At 43.0% G+C, this 20,108-nt stretch overlaps 1 protein-coding gene across 2 annotated transcripts in view; it reads left to right on the top strand.

The window, feature by feature from the left end:
* The window catches only part of pde8a (phosphodiesterase 8A), a 132,853-nt gene that overhangs the window by 68,097 nt on the left and 44,648 nt on the right, over positions 1-20,108 (top strand). Inside the window, exons 5-11 of one of the 2 annotated variants that reach the window (XM_052040167.1) lie at positions 1,226-1,283; positions 2,729-2,817; positions 5,720-5,798; positions 9,251-9,391; positions 17,890-17,978; positions 18,960-19,008; positions 19,089-19,137. In XM_052040167.1, the coding sequence (XP_051896127.1) occupies positions 1,226-1,283; positions 2,729-2,817; positions 5,720-5,798; positions 9,251-9,391; positions 17,890-17,978; positions 18,960-19,008; positions 19,089-19,137 (554 nt within the window). Of the gene's footprint in view, positions 1-1,225; positions 1,284-2,124; positions 2,242-2,728; positions 2,818-5,719; positions 5,799-9,250; positions 9,392-17,889; positions 17,979-18,959; positions 19,009-19,088; positions 19,138-20,108 lie in introns of those variants that run through there. The other variant, XM_052040168.1, reaches the window with a different exon arrangement.

Raw genomic sequence — 20,108 nt, 5'->3', positions numbered from 1 at the left:
GGAGGCTACATCGTGCCCAGAAGGAAAATTAAGTTTTATTCCTTGGTGTGTTGGCCTATAACAGTGCAGGAAGCTTGAACAAGGTCAGTGTGGGATGAGCTAGGGAAGTCAAGTGGGAGGGAACAGGAAGCTTGGGGTTTTCCCCTGTGGACATGACTGTTTGTATCGGGTCTGGCCAGGTCATCCATCTGTGATATTAGGTTATCTCCAAGGTAATCCATTCCTTCCTCAATACTTATTTTCTCTGTTCACTCTGACTTGAAACATTAACTTGGTTTCTCTTTCCACAGATGCTGCCTGAACTACTGAGTGTTTCTGGCATTTTGTGTTTTGTTATATATTGGAATTGGTTTATTATTGTCACATGTACTGAGGTACAATGAAGAACTTGTCTTGCATACCGTTCATACAGGTCAATTCATTACACAGTGCATTGAAGTAGTACAAGGTAAAACAATACGGATTGCAGAGTAAAGTGTCACAGCTACGGAGAGAGTGCAGGTAAACAATAAGGTGCAAGGTCATAATGAGGTAGATTGAGGTCAAGAGTCCATTTTATCCTACTAGGGAACCATTCAGTTGTCTTATAACAGTGGGATTTTCATATTCTTTGTGCCATGCTGCTCATAGAACAGCAGTTCAGGGGGACAAGGCTGCAGATGCTGAGATCTGGAACAAAACACAAACTGCTGGAAGTCGAGCAGCATCCATGGAAGCAAAGGAATAGTTGATGTTTTGGGTCAAGATCCTGAATCAGGACTAGGAGTATAAAGGGGAGATGGCCAGTGTGGGAAGTGAGGCAGGAGCTGGTGAGAGTGATGTGGATCCAGGTGAGGAGGGGTTATGGGCAGATGGAACCAGGTGGGGGAGGCTGGGGTTGAGATGGCAACAGAAGCTGGGATGTCCATGATGCTGCTTGATGCACCGAGTCCCTCCGCAGTTTTTTGAATAGCATTCAGCCCCATTGTCTTGGAGGGCATCCCTCCTTCCTAACTTCTCAAAGCAGCTTGTGCACACTGATTCTTTGAAATTTCCTTGGAACACGAAGAGCCTGTGTTGATTCAGGCTGAAGTGCTGGTTAAGCAGGTTGTTGCTTACTAGAGGCCTAGTAGGTTGAGAAGCCCTTTTGTTTTTAAGTAGATTTTTAAGTTTCGTACTTGCTGATTTTTTTTTGTTTTGTTAACATTTTCAAGTCTTCTAATGCTACAATGACGCTGTATTTCAGACAAAGGGATCAGGAGGAATTCTCTGTGATGCCGTTGATTGCTGCAGGATTCACACGGGTAGGTTGCTGGTTATTTCTGTCCTTTGGTCTTGGGCTGAGGGGAATAACGTAATGGTATGGTGGTGGTGAATCCAGCGGTGGGGACTGTGGTGCTGGTCCATTTCGCACTGGTGTGTGATTACTGATTCATAATGGGAAGCATGAACTAGGTGGGAGAGATCTCAAGGTCATTATTGATCAAGTCCAGGAGGCTATCAGCATGGAATCCTGGCTGCATTGGAATTATAATCAGAATTACAGCAGCTGAGGGATGGCATACTACTCAGAAGCTATTTTGCTGTGTAGATTGTTGCTCAGAGCACGCTTTGAGTGGTTGAGTAATTGATCCACTTAATTTGGGAATTTGCATTAAGGATTTGTGACATCCATTGGAAAGGAAATGGGAAGAATCCTTTATGGGGGGGGGAGAGACAATAGGAGCTTTCTTTGGCAAAATAATGAGTGCAAGGGCATTTGGCACTGAGTTATTTTCTGCTGAGCAGGTGTTTGGTGAGAAGATGGCAGGAATGGAACCAGTCAGAAGGGAGTGCTTGGTTACTCTAAATAGTCAGTTTCTGCTGGGAATCATGAAGCAAACTGTCCATGAACATCCTGGAACAAGGTGTTCACTAATTATCAGCAAGAAGACTAAGTTTTTAAGTGGTGAAATAAAGTCATAATTAGCAACTTTCTCTTAAAAATATTGTTAATTACAATTCCCTCAAATATAATGGATTTTCATTCTTAGTTTTTGAAATTCCAGTTTTTAGAACATACGCATTTGATTAAGATTTTTTGAAAAATATTTTAATGAATTTAAAATTGTGCTTTATTTTTCCTTGTTTACTTTGTGTGAGAATGTGATTGGCTGCTCAACCAATTTGATGACATCACAGCTGCTGGATGCCTCTGAGCAAATAGCAACTGGTGCAAGAAGTGCATGCCACAGACTGCTGTATCTTTACAGGAAACACAAGGTCAGCAGTGAGTAACATTGTGTTCCTGCTGACTACAAAATCCAGACCAATAACCTTTTTCCAGTTTTTAAAATATTTATCTGCTTACAAAAGCTGTTTATGGAATCTGTTCCACCCCATAATTTCTGGCAGCATTTCATGTCCTAACAACCCTCTGAAAATAAGAACAGTATTGATTTGCTGCCTTTGTTTTCATGATCTTTAAATTTATTACCTGTACTCACTATGGTGTTCACCATTAGAAATAATTCTTCCCCAGTTTTAACCAATCAATATATTATAATATTGAAGCTTTATACTACCTCCAGACTGCTTGAGCTCAAGTTTATCCTATTTTCTCTAATCTTCCCTTAGCTGAACTTTCTTCATTGCTATGGATAGAGCTCATGGTGCTCAGGATAGCATTAAACTTGAGTAGATAACTGCCCATTTCAAATATTGAAGTTTTCTTGTATGGTTTCACTGTTCAATACATTTGTCTTCTCAGTGGTATGTTGAAAATCCCAGTGTCGTTGCCTGTTATAATGAGCTCGTCCAGTTGGAGTTTGGAGAAGTTCGTGCACGATTCAAACTGAGGTACTCTAGTATGTTTCATTTGAGCTTCGGTGTTGATGGATGGGGTTGAATTGCACATGAATCGTACTAATGTGCACAGTGGTATTTTGTTCTCTACTGAGGAAATCTCCACAATCCTCACCAGTCAGTCACATTTAGATCTTCTGGTCTACTATTGGTCATCAGTGCTAAAGATGACATTTGGGTGGATCACATCACAACTGCCCTAGGGCTGGCTGATGTGCGTTCATCCTAAGAGCACAGTATTTCTCCTTTCCAATCTTGTGAAATGCTATGCTCTGAGGCTGCCATGCTTGGCTGCAGTGGGATCAAGTGGGAAAGGAAGTTGATGGCAGTGCAGTTTTTCAAACATTGTCACAGGAATTAGTTAAGAGTTATGCAACACAGAAACAGGCCTTTCAGCCCAACTCAATCATGCCAACCAAGTTGCTTACCCTAGCAAGTCCCTTTTGCGTACATTTGGATCATATCCCTATAAACCTTTCCTATCCATATACCTGTCGAAATGTCTTTTAAATGTGCAATTGTTCCCGTCTCTACCACTTCTGGCAGTTCATTCCACATACCCACCACCCTTTGTGTGGAATAAGTTGCCCCTCAGATCTGCTTTAAATCTTCCCCACTCAGCTTAATTCTTTGTCCTCTAGTTTTAGAGTCCCCTACCCTGGGAAAAAGACTGACCATTCACCCTATCTATGCCCCTCACGGTATTGTATATCTCTTTCAGATCACCCTTCAGCCTCCTATGCTCCAGGCAAAAAAGTCCCAGCCTATCCAGTCTCTCCTTATAACTCAAGCCCTCCAGTCCTGTTAACATCTTTGATTCTTTTCTGCTCCCTTTCCAGCTTAATGTCATCCTTCATATATTTAGGTGACCAGAACGGCACACAATACTCAGTGGACTCGCCAATGTCTTGTACACTTGTAACATGATGTCACAACTATTGTACTTGGTGTCCTGACTGATGAAGGCAAGCGTGCCAAATACTGCCTTCATCACCCTGTCTACCTGTGTCACAATTTTCAGGGAACCATGTACTTGTACCTGTAGGTCTGGTCCATAACACTCCCAGGGCCCTGTCATTTACTGTGCAAGTTCTCCCCTGGTTTAACTTCCCCAAAAGCAACACTTAACACTTGACCAAGTTAAATTCCATCTGCCATTCCTTGGCCCACTTTCCCTGTTGATCTAGATCCTGTTGTAAGCTAAGATAACCTTCTTTGCTGTCCACTACACCACCAATTTTGGTGTCATCTGCAAACATACCAATCATGCCAACTACATTCTCCTGTAAATCTTTAATATAGATGACAAACAACAGTGGACCCAGCACTGAACTCTGTGGCACACACTGAGTCACAGGCCTCCAGTCTGGAAAAACAACCTTCCACTACCACCCTCTGATTCCTTCCACCAAGCCAATTTTGTATCCAATTGGCTAGCTCACCCTAGGCCCCATGTGATCTAACCTTCAGGACCAGCCTAACATGCGAGTCCTTGTCAAAGGCCTTGCTAAAGTCCGTGTAGACAACATCCACCACCTTGCCCTCATTAATCCTCTTGGTCACCTCTTCAAAACTTGATCAAATTCATGAGACATGATTTCCCATGCATGAAGCCATTCTGACTACCCCTAATCAGTCCTTGCCTTTACAAATAGGATAGATCCTGTCTCTCAGAAGCCCCTCTAGTAACTTTCCCACCACTGATGTTGCACTCACCAGCCTGTAGTTCCCTGGCTTGTCCTTGCAGCTCTTAAATAACAGTACAACATTAGCTATCTTCTGGTACCTCACAAATATCTCCACTGTGACCCCAGCAATTTCTTCCCCAGCTTCTCACAATGTCCTAGGATACACTTGGTCAGGCTCCAGGGAGTTATCCATCTTTATGCACCTTAAGACTGCCAACATCTCTTTCGTAATGTGGATGTTCTAAGACACACTCTCTTACTGAAACCCCCAGCTCCCTTGACCTTCTCCACAGTAAATGCAGATGAGAAATATTCATTTAAAACCACTCGTCTCCTGTGGCTGTAAATTCTGAAAATACTCAGCAGGTCAGGCTGCATCTGTGGGAAGAGAGTTGATGTTTCAGGTTGAAGACTGTCAGATTGCAAGTGCTGCAAATCTACTGATTTTTGTGAAATAGTAGCTGCCCTCTGAATGGAACATGGAACAAAAGAGGCCTCAAACCTGTTCTACCCTTTAGGTAGATGCCAGTTGAACTATCTTGACTCATCTGCTTGTATTGGTCTAAAATATGTTTGTCCAACAAAAATCTATCATTATCAGTGCTGGAACTTTTAGTTGAGAACCAGCCCCAGGAATAATGCAACAATTACTTTAATCAAAGACAATTCATGATTCAGACGATGCTATGAAAATCCATTATGCATTTTAAACAAAAAATGATGTAGTGTATGTGACCAAAAGACCACGTCATTCCCTCTTCTTCCCCCATCCATCAGCTGTCCTTCAGACCCCTGGCTATTGTTTAGAAGTTCCATTCAGTCTGTACAGCTGATGCATGTTACCAGAATGGGCTTGGCACTCTGCAGGAGCTATTCCAGGATATGCCGAACAGATGAATAAATGGTAAACCGCTTCCAGTTAGTGTCAGCTCAATTACAGCGATTTGTGTGGCATAGTCTGGAAAAAAAAATTACTTGACCAAGTGACAAATTGAATTTAATGGGTGATCAGGCACATTCTTGCTCCTGAAAGTTTACGTACTTTGCATCTGTGACATCGGCAAGATCAATAAAGTGTCCCCTAATATACAATATATTTATTTGGAAAATCTGTTTACTGGTTGCCGCTTGTTTCTTGCAGAAGTTCCACAAAGCATGAAAGATCTACTTGATACTGTGAAGTTATTAGAATTATTTCTCTCCCTCAGGGCATCTAGTGCAATCTTCACAGCTTTGGAGCAATGCCAGGAGTGCATAGAAATTACAAGTGAAGATAATATTATTCAGGTTAGTTGCTGACAGAGCATTTGGAGGCGCCTTGCCCTACTAATTGGTAGCAACAGCACATATCTGCATATTTTCAATGACAATTTTGCACCACTTGGTTTTTAGACTTTAAACACAAAATTCTAACTTCTACCTAATTTCAAGAATGGTGATTAAAAACAGTACTGTTAAATATAAACAGTGCTGGCAAAAATGTCAGACTGCATCTGTGGAGAAGCAATTAACATTTAAGGTCAATGACTGATGAAAGGCCATTGATCTAAAACATTAACATTTTTTTCTCATAATTAGTGTTTTACTTGGGCTCAAGCCTTTCCCATCCTTTCGTCTGAAGTGTAAATCAAGAGTTTTGATGATTCCATGTTAATAACATTTCAGAAAATTAGCTTACCCAATTTGGCAGCATTCTTCTCTGAATTGAAATTTGTAGTTTTATTTGTAGTGCAAGTTCTCTGAAATTCTCCTGCCAGCTAATCCAGTGCAGCTGTAGAGGAGGGTTGCCTTATTGTGGGTGGCATCCTTTGGATCAGACATTGACACCATAATGTGTTTGACTATCTCACTGAATCCCTGGGATCTTGAGGCACAGTAAAGATTTCCTCCTTTGTTCTTGGCAGTGTTCCTTTGTCAACAACAAAATCTACATTGAATTGGACAGTCATCTCCTCTTGAGATTTAACAAAATGGCATTACTTTTGCTAGTGTAATGGCAGTCACTTCAGAATAATTTCCAAGCACCTCCAGTAGTGTACAAGTGATTCAAGTGCAATATAAACACATTGGCTTAACCCTTGATTTTTCTTTGTGAAGGAAAGCCCAGACTATGTAACAAGGCCATGATAAAGGGTGGGGTTTTGAACATAACCTAGCTGTATGATTGGCTTACTCCTCACACCTAATCAGGCAATGCTCTGCATACATTCCCTTTGCATTTCAATCATGTTCCTGTGTCCATGTATTAGAATATGAGTTACGATGCTGGTGGTAGCATTCGAGTGACGTGAAAATCAACTCTGTAGATGTCACTGGGTGCTAAGGCCAATGACTAAAGTTCAGTAATAATATGGAAGTAGACACATTTCAACCCATCAACTGGCTGCAATTTTGCCCTTTCAACTACCTATCCTTCAGTCTTTCTACACACTGAAGCTACTTGTACATTAAATGCACCAACCTCTAACCTATCAGTTGGGTCCCCTGTCAAACTAGTTTAAAGCCTCCGCAATAGCTCTACAAACCTGCCTGCAAGGATATTGGTCTCGCTCCAGCTCAGGTGTAACCTGTTCCTTTTGTACAGGTCATATCTTCCCCAGAAGGGATCCCAATGATCCACAAGTCTGAAACCCTGCAATTTCTCAGCCACACATTCATCAGCCAAATCAACCTACTCTTACCGTCACTGGCATGTGGCACAGGCAGCAATCCAGAGATTACTACCCTTGAGGTCCTGCTTTTCAGCTTCCTACCTGGTTCCCCATATTCACTTTTCAGTACCTAATCCTTTTTCCTACCTACATCATTGGTACCAATGTGTACCATGATTTCTGGCTGCTCACCCTCAACCTTTAGAATGCTGTGGACCCAATCTGAGATGTCCCCTGACTCTGGCACCTGGGAGGTAGCATACCATCCAGGAGTCTCTTTCACATCCACTGAATCTCCTGTCTGCTTCCCTAACTATAAAGTCCCCTATCACTATTGCTCTCTTCCACCCCACCCCACCCCACCCCACCCCACCCCACCCTTCTGAGCCACAGAGCCAGACTCAGTGCCAGCAACCTGACCACTGCAGCTTTCCTGTTGTAGGTCATCTCCCCCCCAACAGTATCCAGTGGTACACCTGTTATTAAGGGGAATGACCACAGGGGTGCAGAGTACTCTGCACTGTCTGCCTATTCCCTTCCCCTCTCCTGACAGTCACCCAGCTACCTGCCTCCTGCAACTTGGGTGTGGCTACCTCTGTAGCTTTCATCTATCCCCTCCTCATTCTTCCGTATGAGCTGAAGGTCATCCAGCTGCAGCTCTGGTTCCCTAACATGGTCTGTAAGGAGCTGCAGCTGGATCCACCTCGTGCAGATGTAGCTATCAGGGAGACCTGAGGCCTCCCAGATCTCCCACATCTGGCAGGAAGAACAACCACTGACACTGGATCCCAGGCACTAATAGACAAACTTGCTAAAGCCTCATCTACCCACTAACACTGGTCCACTCCAACAATGGCCACTCTGCTTGATCTTACCTCTTTATTGGTTGTTGCCAATTGGGCTAATTTCCCATTCAATTATCATCTAACAATTCACAACTGTGCTGCTTGTATGGTCTGGAAATTCATGGAGAAGACTGGGTTCTGACACTCACTTGCTCCGGGAGTCCTGCTTCTCATGCCAAGTCATGGCCCTGACTACCTGGAAAACTTAACTGTAATACAGTTGCATCAGATTTCAGCTTCTCGCTCTCTGTGAAGTCCCTCATGACCACTGTAACATTGTCTTTCTCACATGCCTTTTCTATCTCCTGGTGTAATTTGTACCCCACATCCTGACTATTTGGGGGCCTGTGCGTAACTTCTGTCAACTCTACCTCCATTCTACATCTTCTGATCCTATATCAGTCCTTGCTATTGATTTGATTTTCATTTTTTACCCTCCCCCTCTGCTCACCTGCCTGTCTCTTCAGTAGGATGTGTATCTTTGGATGTTTAGCTCCCAGCTCTTATCCTCCAGCCACATCTCAGTGATGCCTATGACATTGTACCTGCCAGTTTCAATCTGTAAGCTACTGCACACATTCTGCACTGTCCTATATTCACTGCCTCCCTTCTCAAAGTCATCCCCGTGTTGCCTAAAGTTAGATCCCCCAACCGTCCCTAATTTTTTTTTATTTTGGAGACTTTAACCTGTCCTGCGCTCTCCTTCCCTTTTAACCTTTTCCTTATTTTCTCATGCTATTGAACCACCTCTTTCTCTCTCCTCCCCCCCCCCCCCCCCCCCCCCCCCATTTTTAATATTTGCTCCTAAAAGAAGCCAGAATATTCTTCTCAGTTTATTCCCTCAGTTGATTAGTGCTATTGACACAACTGAAAATGCTGGAAGAATTTTTGTGGACCTAATATGAGTAAAAGGTGTAGATGATGGAAAGGTATTCATGGACAGTGGTGTGGTGAAGGGACCCGTTTGTGTGCTGTACAGCTGACTAACTCAGCCAGTCAAGCAGCATCTGTAGAAAGACGTCCAGTTAATGATTGGGTTAGGGACACTTCCTCAGACTATTAACTACATCACTTGAAGTAACCAGCATTATAGAATTTGAACCATAAACCTAGAGTCATGTCACTGAGGAAAATTCAACTCTTTACAAATGGAGACCTAACCAGTGGTTACTAAATGTAAATATTTTAGACTGCCTCTTAGATCTAGAAAGTCCAGTTATCCATTGTTACTTGTGTTCTGCAGTATGTGAACCCTACATTTGAAGGAATGATGGGTTACCAGAGAGAGGAACTAATAGGAAAGGAGCTAACGCAAATGCCCAAGAGTGATAAAAATAAAGCTGATCTTCCAGACACGATCAACTCCTATATTAAAAAAGGAAAGGTAAGTGTGGTTGTCTAGCGACCCCAGGCATGGAAAGGCACCTATGTCTCTGGGCTCTTTGGCCATGTTCAAACAATGGCGGTGTGTTTAACTGAAACTATCTGTCTGACTGCCCAGTGATTGTTGGTGATTGTACAGCAAATCAAGTACATCTGGGTTATGAGTAATCTATTGAGAGCTGGGCTAATGGAAAGTTCAAAGGGGAAGTTTTTTTTAAAAAAAGGTGCAATGAGAAAATACTGGCAGTAAAAAGGAATTCAAAATCCTTCCAGCCATACAAACAGTAAAAGAATAAAGGAGATGTGTGAACAAAAATGAGAATCGACTGTTAGAGGCAGAGGCTACAGGCGAGGAGCTAAATGTACATTACCTTGGATCTTTTATGAAGGTGGTTGATGCTCCTGGAGTCTTGGTGAAGAAAGTTGAGGTATAGGATGTGAAGAGAAAATACTAAAAGACTAGCTGTGCAAAGTGGATAAATCAGTTAGTTAGATGGAGTGCATAATCAGTTACCGAGAGTCAAGATGGAAATTGCCCATAATCTTCCAAACTGAGTAAGGACTGGAGAATTGTCACTGTTTTTTCATTGGTATTTGTAATACCCTGGAAAATATGGATCATTTTCCATATATTTGGAACCATCTTTCTATGAAGGTGGGCATGGATGACAAAGTTTACCACTGCCTCCTGGAGCTGTCTGAAGGAAAGTGCTGGAAGACCAAGATGGGATTAATAGGAATGGATGCCCACTGGTTGGCACAGATACAATGGGCCGAATGGCTGACTTCCATGCTGTATGACCCTACCATGACATCAGGGCCATCACTAAATTCATGATCCACTGAGCAGCTGTGATCTCTGCCCTTCTGTGTTTTGGAGACATGAACTACCTACATCAGTGGAGAGAGACCATGATGTAGTTTCCATTGAGACCTACACATCTGTTCGCAGTATAGATGAAGCAGTGTCATCCTGTCCCAGGCCACTGTCCCCAGCCTTGGGGCTTGGATCACTCTTGGGGGCTGTATTGACTAGACTATGTTTTCTACTTGCCTGCCCTCTGCTCTGAGCTCAGTCAGGGTATGAGTTTTGCAAATGAACAGAAAAGATGCTTCAATGATGTTTTCAAAGTCTCTTTGGAGGAGAACATCCTTACTAATTCATGGTGATTCCTGAACTGTGACAGTTCAAATTGCAGGAGGATTATCTGGGAAGGAACAGAGAACCTCAACTTTCTAAGATGGCAGTAGGCAAGGCCATGAACAAACAACAAGTACAGGTAGAATCAGAATGTACAGCACAGAACAGCTCTCTTGGCCCATCTCATCCATGCCGACCGTGCTGCCAATTTTAGCTAAATCCTTTCTACTGCCTTAAGCTCATATCCCTCTACGCCTTTCACGTCCATGTACCTGTCCAAATGCCTTTTAAATGTAATTGTATCTGCCTCTACTCTGACCTTTGGCAGCTTGTTGCAGATATTCACTGCCTGCTCTAGATTTCCTTTAAATTTTCCCCTCTCACCTTAACCTGTGTCCTCTAATTCCAGACTCCCTTGCCCTGGGGGAATAACGTTTCTGACTATCTATCCTATTTGTGCCCCTCATCATTTTGTAAACCGCCATAAGGTCACCCCTCAGCCTCCTATGTTCTAGTGAGAATAAACCCAGCCTGTCCAATTTCTCCTTAAACCTACAGCCTCCATTAGAGCAACATCCTAGTGAGTCTCTTCTGTGCTCCCACTATTGCTACCACATCTACAGCTCTCCAGTAGTGTGGTGATGACTTTACACAATATTCCAAGTGCAGTGTAACCAATGTTTTGTACAACCGTAACATGACCATCCCAACTCTTATACTCAATAGCCCTATGAAGACAAGCATACCAAATGCCTTTTTCACAACCCTTTCCATCTGTGTGCTATGCACTTGCAGCCCAAAGTGTCTCTGTACATCAACCCTCTGAAGGTCCCAGCCATTTACTCCATTTGTCCTACCAGAATTTGATCTCCCTAAGTACATCACCTCACACTTGCCTGGATTAAATTCTCTCTGCCACCACTGCACCCAACTTTTCAGCTGATATATGCCCGTGTTCTTGGAGAATCACCTTCGTTATCCACAACTCCATTCTCGTGTTGCCTACAAACTTACTAATCATAGTCCCTACAATCTCATTCAAGTTGTGTGTGTTTCAGCACCCACCCCTGCGGCACACCACTTGTTACAGGCTGCCATTCAGAGAAACACCCATTCACCAGTACCCTCTGCCTCCTATCACCCAGTCAGTTTTGAATCCAATTCACTAACATGCATCTATCTGGTTCCACATCACTTCCTCATCAGATTCTAGCATCTGCAGCCTCTACTTATCTTCCAGCTCTTCCTCTACCTCCACCCCTCCTCCATCTGCCAGTCATCCTCCTAGCCTGATTCCAGCTATTGCCTGCTGGCTCCCTGTGTCATCCGTCCCTCTCACCTCTTTATACTGGTTATTGCTTCTTTACACTGTCCTGATGCAGTGTCTCAACTCAATGTCGACCATCTCTGCTTTCACAGGTGCTGCCTGACCTGCTGAGTTCCTCCAGCAGTTTGTTTCTTTGGAATAGGTTGTGAAAGTGGTTATGGAAACATTTGGGCACTTGGCTCTGTAAATAGAGGTGTAGAATATAAGAGCAAAGTCATGATGAAACTTTATAAAACTGTGGTTCAGCTACAACAGGAGTATTGTCCCTGGTTTTGGGCATTAGGAAAGATATGAATGCTTGGGAGAATGTAGAAAAGATTTACAATAATTGATTGTAGCCACAAAGGATGTATATCCTGTGAGAACTCTCCCGCCATTGAGCATGGTGGAATACTCTCTACTTGCCTGGATGTTTGTACCTTCACTGGCACTTGAAATGTCAGACATTCCAGGGCAAAGCCATTTGCTTGTTTGACAGCCTGATCCATCTTCCTAAATGTTCACCCTGCCACTGGCACACAGTGACTGCAAGTTTGTGCTAATTACAAAATGCACTGCAGTTACTAACCTAGACTGCTGCAGCAGCACCTCCCAAACCTGAAACCCACCACCAAGACAAGAGCAACAAGTGGTTCCCTTTGATCCACACCATCTTGATTGAGAGATGTATCAATGTTTCTTTGTTGCTCGCTGCGTCTCAATCCCAGAATCTCTGACTCAACAGCACTGTGGGTATGTCAGAAGGACTGTGGCCGTTTAAGGATATAAGACCAGGGAGGTTATGGTGCAACTTTAAAACATTAGTTGGGCCTCAGCTGGCATGATGTGTGCAGTTCTGGTCACCACACTATTGGGAAAATGTGATTGCACTGGACAGGGTGCAAACATGATTCACAGGAAGTTGCCTGTGATGGAACGCTTTGGCTGTGAGGAGGGTAGTGAGAAACATTTTCCCCTTTGCAGAGATGCTCATAGCCAGAGGGCATAGGTTTAAGGTAAGGGGTGGTGATATGGAGAGATTTGAGGAAGAACTTTTTTCACCCACAAGTTGGTTGAAATGTAAAACACTGAGGCGGTGGTAGGAGAAGGTGCTCACAACATTTAAGAAATATTTAGATGAGCACTTGAAACACTATGGCATTGAAAGCTACCGATTTGAGTGGGGGTGGGAAATAGGATTAGAATAGTTAGTTTGGATGGCAAAGGGCCTGTTTCTTGCTGTGTGATGTTGACTCTGTGTAAGGCAGTTTATCACCCCCACCTGGGCAACTGATGATGGGCAATAAATGCTGGGCTTGTCAGCAATGCCCAGATCCAGAAAAATGAATAAAATCATTTATTGTGTGTGGTGGTGAGTTACTGGACTAGTGTAGGCCTGGATTAACACCAGGGACACAAGATGAGATTCCTCCATGGCACCTCTGGAATTTAAATTCTGTTAGTAATCTGGAATTTTAAATAAAATAGTATTAATTCTGATGAGAACAGAACTCTCAGGTTGCAGTAAATACCCATCTGGTTCTGTCATGTGCTTCAAGGCAGGGAGTCTCATTCCAGCTTGGCCTAGTCTGTGTATGACTCCAGACAACAGCAATATGGTCCTCGTGAAGTGGCCTAGTAAGCCATCTATCAGGGGCAAGTAGGGCTGTGCAATAAGTACCAGCCTTGCTAGTAACATCCACAAACTGATAAATGAAAAGAAAAAAATCCCAGCAGTAATGTTTTCAGTTAAGTTTCCTCCTGGGAATGGAATTGTTGCAGGGTGGGAGGAGGGAATCTGGAAGGTATTTGAGATGGGATTTCACTGAAATATTTTTTCACACATGTATGGTTAGATCCTGGCATATAGTATGTTTGGTGATGAGGAGAGATTCAATCATGGCCTTCAAAAGGGAGCTAGACAAATGTTTGAAAGGAGAATTTGCAGTGTTATGGGACAAGGGAGTGGAATTAGCTGGGAGAGATGGCCAGCATGAGATGGAGGAACAGAGGTTGGAAGATTCTGGAAAGATGTAAAAGCAACATAGTGGTTGTCATGGGTGACTTTAATTTCCCTAACATTGACTGGGATTCCCTTTGTGCCAGAGGCTTGGAAGGGGCAGAATTTGTTAGGTACATCCAGGAGGATTTCTTGACACAGTATGTAGATGATCCAACCAGGGAAGGGGCCATACGAGACCTTAGTATTGGGAAGTGACCCTGGACAGGTGATTGGAGTTTCAGTGGGAGAGCATTTTGGGAATAGTGGTCATAACTCCATAAGTTTTCAGTTAGTTATGGATAAGTCTGGAGCTTGGGGGCAGATCCTAAACTGAGGAAAGGCTAATTACAACAGTATTGGGCAGGAGTTGGGAAGAGTTAATTGGGAACAGCTGTTATTGGGCAAGTCCACATCTGACATGGAGTTGTTTAAAGGCTGGTCAGAATTTAGGACTGGTATCTTCCTGAGAGGAAGAAAGATAAGGATGGCAAAGTTTGTGGACCTTAGCTGATGTTGCAAATTTAGTCGAGAAGAAAAAGGAAACATATGTAATGTTTAGGAAGCTGAAATTGGACAGGGCCTTTGAAGAATATAAAGGAAGCAGGAGAAAACTTTCAAGAGGGATAAAAGGGGCCATGGAACATCCTTGGCATGTAAGGTTAAAGAGATCACAAGGCATTTCCATACCTACATTTAAAACTGAAGGGGTAATTAGGAAGAGGGTAGGACCACTCAAGAACACAGGAGCCAGAGGAAGTGGGTGAGGTACTAAATGAGTACTTTGCATTGGTATTCACCAAGGAGGAAGGCTCGGAGGATACTAACTTTAGGGGCAGGTGTACTGATATTTTAGGGCATATTGATGTCAAGGTGCTGGAGATGTTGGGTCTCTTGAACAACATTATGGTGTTACACTTATAGAGTCTATCCCAGGTTATTGAGAGAAGCAATAGAGGAGATTGCTGGGGCCTTGACTGAGATCTTTGTATCCTCTTTGGCTGCTAATGAGGTCCCAGAGGACTGAAGAATAGTCAATATTGTTTAAGAAGGGCAATAGAGACTACAAAATTATAGGCCTTTGAGCTTTACATCAGTGGTAGGGAGATGATTTTTGGGGATAAGATCTACTCGCATCCAGAAAAGTGCAAACTTAGGGATAGTCGGTGTGGCTTTGTGCAGTGAAATCATGTCTTACAAAATTGAGCTTTTTTTGAGAAGAGGATTGAGGGTAGGGCAGTGGATATTGTTTACATGGATAAGGAATTTGACAAGGTCTGTTACAGTAGATTGGTCCAGAAGATGAAGATGCATGGGATCCATGGGGACTTGGAAGATTGGATTCAAAATTGGCTTGAGTATAGGATAGTAGCGGAGGGGTGTTGTTCTGACTGGAGGTCTGTGACCTGTGGTGTCACAGAGATTTGGGGGTGGGGGGAGGGGGGAAATGGAGAGAGAGGGGGGAACAGCAGGTAGAGTTTAATATGGGTAAATGTGAGGTGTTGCACTTTGGGAGGTCAAATGTAAGGAGAAAGTACACAGTAAATGGTAGGACCCTTGGGAGCATTGCTGTACACAGGGATCTTGGGGGTTTAAGTCCATAGCTCCCTGAAAATGGCAACACAGGTAGATAGGGTGGTAAGGAAAGTATACGGCATGCTTGCCTTCATTGGTCAGGATGTTGAGTATGAAAGTCTGGAAGTCATGTTGTAGCTGTATAAAACTTTGGTTAGGCCATATTTGGAGAATTGTGTGCCATTCTGGTTGCTGCATTACAGGAAGGATGTGAAAGGTACAGAAGAGATTCACCAGGATGTTGTCTGGATTAGTGTGTATTAACTATAAGGAGAGGTTGGATAAACTTGTGTTGTTTTCTCTGGAAGGTCTGGGGCAGAGGTGTGACCTGATAATAAGTATATGAATGAGAGTTAGAGATATGTTAGGTAGTCAGACTTTATCTCAGAGTGAAAATGTCAAAAGCTAGAGGGCATAGCTTTAAGGTGAGGTGGGGGGGAATGTTTAAAGAAGACTTGATGTTTTTTCTTTACAGTGGTGGGTGCCTGGAACGTGCTGTCAGGGGAAGTGGTGGAAGCTGATAAGATAGCAATGTTTAAGAGGCATTTAGATAGGCACATTAACAGGCAGGGAATGAAAGGATATAGACAATGTACAGACAGATAATAGTTTAAATTAGCATCCCAGTTGGCACAGATATCATGGGCCAAAGGACCTGTGCTGTGCTGTTCGATGTTCTGATATGTGGATGCTGAAAGTTGTTCAGACTCAAATGGTCAAATGGCCATTATGCAGTAATCTGTGTGTGATTCTGTGAAATCCATTGTTGACAGCCAGCCATACTATCTGTCTTGAGGCAAAGTAAAGTGGATAAATCCCCAGAGCCTGACAGTGTCCCCTTGGACCTTGTGGGAGGCTAGTGCACAAATTGCAGAGGCCCTGACAGAGATATTTCAAATGGCCTTGGCCACGGGCGAGGTAGCAGAGGACTGGAGGATAGCTAACATTGTTAGGTTGTTCAAGAAAGGCTGTAAGAATAAGCTGGGAAATTATAGGCCGATGAGCTTGACGTCAGTTGTGGGTAAGTTATTGAAAGGTATTCTATGGGACAGGATATATAAGTAGTTGGATAGACAGGGTCTGAATAGGGAGAGTCAACATGGCTTTTTTAATGGTAGGTCAAGTCTAACCAATCTTGCAGAGTTCTTCAAGGAAGTTATCAAGAAGGTTGATGAAGGAAAAGCAGTGGACATTGTCTACATGGACTATAGCAAGGCCTTTGACAAAGTCCCACGTGGGAAGTTGGTCCAGAAGGTTAAGTCACTTGGCATTCAGGGTGAAGTAGCCAATTGGATTCAACATTGGCTTAGTGGGAGAAGCAGGGAGTGGTAATAGATGGTTGTATCTCTGACTGGAGGCCTGTGACTAGTGGTGTGCTGCAGGAATCAGTGCAGGGTCCGTTATTGGTTATCATCCATGTTAATGATTTAGATGATGTGGTAAACTGGATCAGCAAATTTGTGGATGACATCAAGATTGGGGGCGTAGTGGACGACAAGGAAGGCTATCAAAGCTTGTAGCATGACCTTGACAGCTGGGAAAAGGGCTGAAAAATGGCAGATGGAATTTAATGCAGACAAGTGTGAAGTGTTGCAATTTGGGAGGGCAAACCAGGGTAAGACTTGCACAGTGAATGGTAGGGCACTGAGGTGTGCGGTAGATCAAAGGGACCTGGGAATACAGATCCATGGTTCCTTGAAAGTGGCATCGCAGGTAGATAGGGTCATAAATAGAGCTTTTGGCAATTTGACCTTCATAAATCAGGGCATTGAGTACAGGAGTTGGGATGTTATGTTGAAGATGTACAAGACATAGGTGAGGCCGAATTTAGAGTAGTGTGTGCAGTTCTGGTCACCTACCTACAGGAAAGATATCAATAAGCTATAAAGAGTGCAGAGGAAATTAACAAGGATGTTGCCCGGACTTGAGGACCTGAGTTATAGGGAATGGTTGAATAGGTTAGGACTTTAATCCTCGGAGTGCAGGAGAATGAGGGGAGATCTTATAGAAGTGTACAAAATTACGAGGGGTATAGATAAGGTGAATACATGCAGGCTTTTTCCCCTAGGGTTGGGTGACTGGAACTAGAGGACATGGGTTTAGGATGAAAGGTGAAGTAGTTAAGGGTAATCTGAGGGGAAACTTCTTCACCCAGAGGGTGGTGTGAGTGTGGAATGAACTGCCAGCAGATGTCGTAGATGTGGGTTCAATTGTAACATTTAAGAAGTTTGGATATGTACGTGAATGAGAGGGGCTTGGAGGGATATGATCCGGGTGCAGGTAGATGGGACTAGGCAGAAGATCAGGTTGGACTAGACTGGATGGGCCAAAGGGCCTGTTTCTGATCTGCAGTACTGTCTATGACTCTAACTATTGTGAGGTATTCCCCTCACATCAACGGGAGGAATATGCATTACACTGTGGTAACCCTGTTCAATAAATTCTTAGTTTAAGATATCTCTGCTTGTGGCTTTTCAGGAATGGCAAGGAATGTACTATGGGAGAAAGAGAAATGGAGATAGCATTCGCCAAAATGTGAGGATAATGCCTGTCATAGGACAGGGAGGGTGAGTGCTGTACGTTTGTAGCAGATCACTGAAATCTCAGCCTCGTACACTAACCTCTGCATCATGTCTCTGTGGCCATTATATGTAAGTTTTAATTTGTACTTGTGTCCTGTACTCCCAAGTGTCTAGCACTTGCACAGTGAATCACTTTCTGGTCATTGGTTGCATGTTGTAAATATCGGGCTTCAGTCCTCTTCGTCCCGTTCAATCCCAAATAAATGAAGCCCAGCACAATTTCTTGGACAGAATTCATTTGGTGGCTAGAAACATAGGCCAACATCTCATCAGCTTCATGTCCCCTCCTCTGATTTGGAGAACGCTCCTGCAACCATCAGCTCATTCTGGCATGCTCAGAAGTTGAGGGTTAATTCTTTGTTGAATAGAAGGTTCCTGATGAGTTTGAGGATCAGGAGATAAAAACCTGAACCTAGAATACTCGAGATTAAGAGGAGAAATTGTTTGTGCTATTGCCTGTTCCGTGATCCTTTTTTTGGCAAGACTTGGGATGTAGTGGGAAGGAAACATAATGATTTTTAGCAGTAAAATAATAACACAATATGTGAGTGCTATTTTAGTTTTTAATTTTAAGATTCCCACTTCCACTTTTGTTTGACTTTTAAGTTGCATTTTTGCTGAATAAGAGAAATTGATATTCAGAATTAAATTGAGACAAATTGAAAGTTTGAGATTAGGTCCAGAGTAGCTGGTTAGAATTGACTGTGAACAGGGCACCTGGTTTTGTATTGAGGAACTGAACTTGGTGCTGGCATGACTACCTGAGCCTGTGGGGCTAACTAAAGTTGAAACTTGATCTGGATTAGATGGAATTAATAGTCTTTTATGGTTTCTGAAGGGGTTTAATGTTAAGTGCAGAGGCAAAATCTCCCAGAAGCCACTCACTGTGTTTAGTTCTACTTGTCATTTGAGATCTCTGTTGCAGGAATTTCTAAATATTCTAATTAGAACTTCTTTTCTCATTAGGAAAATTAGACACTATGTGTCTATTAAGACCCCATGTAATGAAAACAAGGTAGGTGTGTGAGATCTGTGCATGCTTCCTTTTCTTTTCTGCAGCAGTTTCTTTCATGTGATCAGTGTTTGGTTTTACAGGCTGACACAGCTGGATTTTCTGATCGACTTCAGGTTGAGTCACAAACAGGTACTGTTACTTAATTTGTTCCTTTTTGTATTTCTCGAAGCAGTAAACTGAGTACTAGTATTGTTACTTAGAATAATGCATGTGGTGGAAGGATCTTGAGTGGAATGAAGTGCAGTTTAGCCCAAGTTCATTGGTGAAAAAAGGGGAGTGTTCTCAATTTGGGCCCAGTGTGAGTTGCTGTATTTACTGATGATCACTACTGTGTTCCTTGCTACGTGTATATGTCTTTAGCAAGTGCATCATGGAAAATGTTGCATTAGTTGATGGAGAGATGAGAGCATGTGATGCAGGAGTGGTTGACTATGGCTGTAACTCATTCAGATAAGGCCAAAAATCTGTTTTATGCACATCTCCAAGCAAGGTCTAAGGTGGATCTAGACTAGAATTTGTACAGTTTAATAAGAAATTTCCTATGACAGTGTCCTAGTTTGTGCGTAGGAGGAAGTATAGCCACTTTTTTTTAAACTAAACAAAATTTATTCATTGTTTCTGAAATCAAATGTGGTGTTACGTGAATTACAGAACGGTACAGCACCGGGTGAGCCCAAGTAGTCATCGCATCCCTGCTCTTTAAAGAGCTGGAATTATTCCTTTCCTTTTGTGTTTCCTTTCAGGTATTTGTCTAGTTCCCCTTTGCCAATTATTCTTGAATCTGATCCCCTGTCCTTTCTGGTACTGTGTTACATGGTGTCGAGGGAACATCACCTTCATCTCCCCTTTTGAAGGGAATTGGCCAAAGATCCAGCCCTTCTGGTTACTGACCCTCCTGCTACTGAAACTACTCTCTTTCCTGTAACAAAATCCTTCTGTCAGTAACAAATCTCAACAAGAAGCAACACATTGGGCACGATCAAGGAGCACTACTGAGCTGTTAGAATGAGTTCACAACCACTGTTTGGCCTTGATGTGAAATTAACAATTGTCTCATTAACTTGAACCTCCAGTGTTGTTCCCAGTCTAAACTTTGGGCT

The sequence above is a fragment of the Pristis pectinata genome, chromosome 28, assembly GCF_009764475.1.
Source record: "Pristis pectinata isolate sPriPec2 chromosome 28, sPriPec2.1.pri, whole genome shotgun sequence".
In the NCBI taxonomy this organism is placed as follows: Eukaryota; Metazoa; Chordata; class Chondrichthyes; order Rhinopristiformes; family Pristidae; genus Pristis; species Pristis pectinata.
The sequence above is the reverse complement of the archived record's forward strand: the minus strand, read 5'-3'. Positions and strand labels throughout refer to the sequence as shown.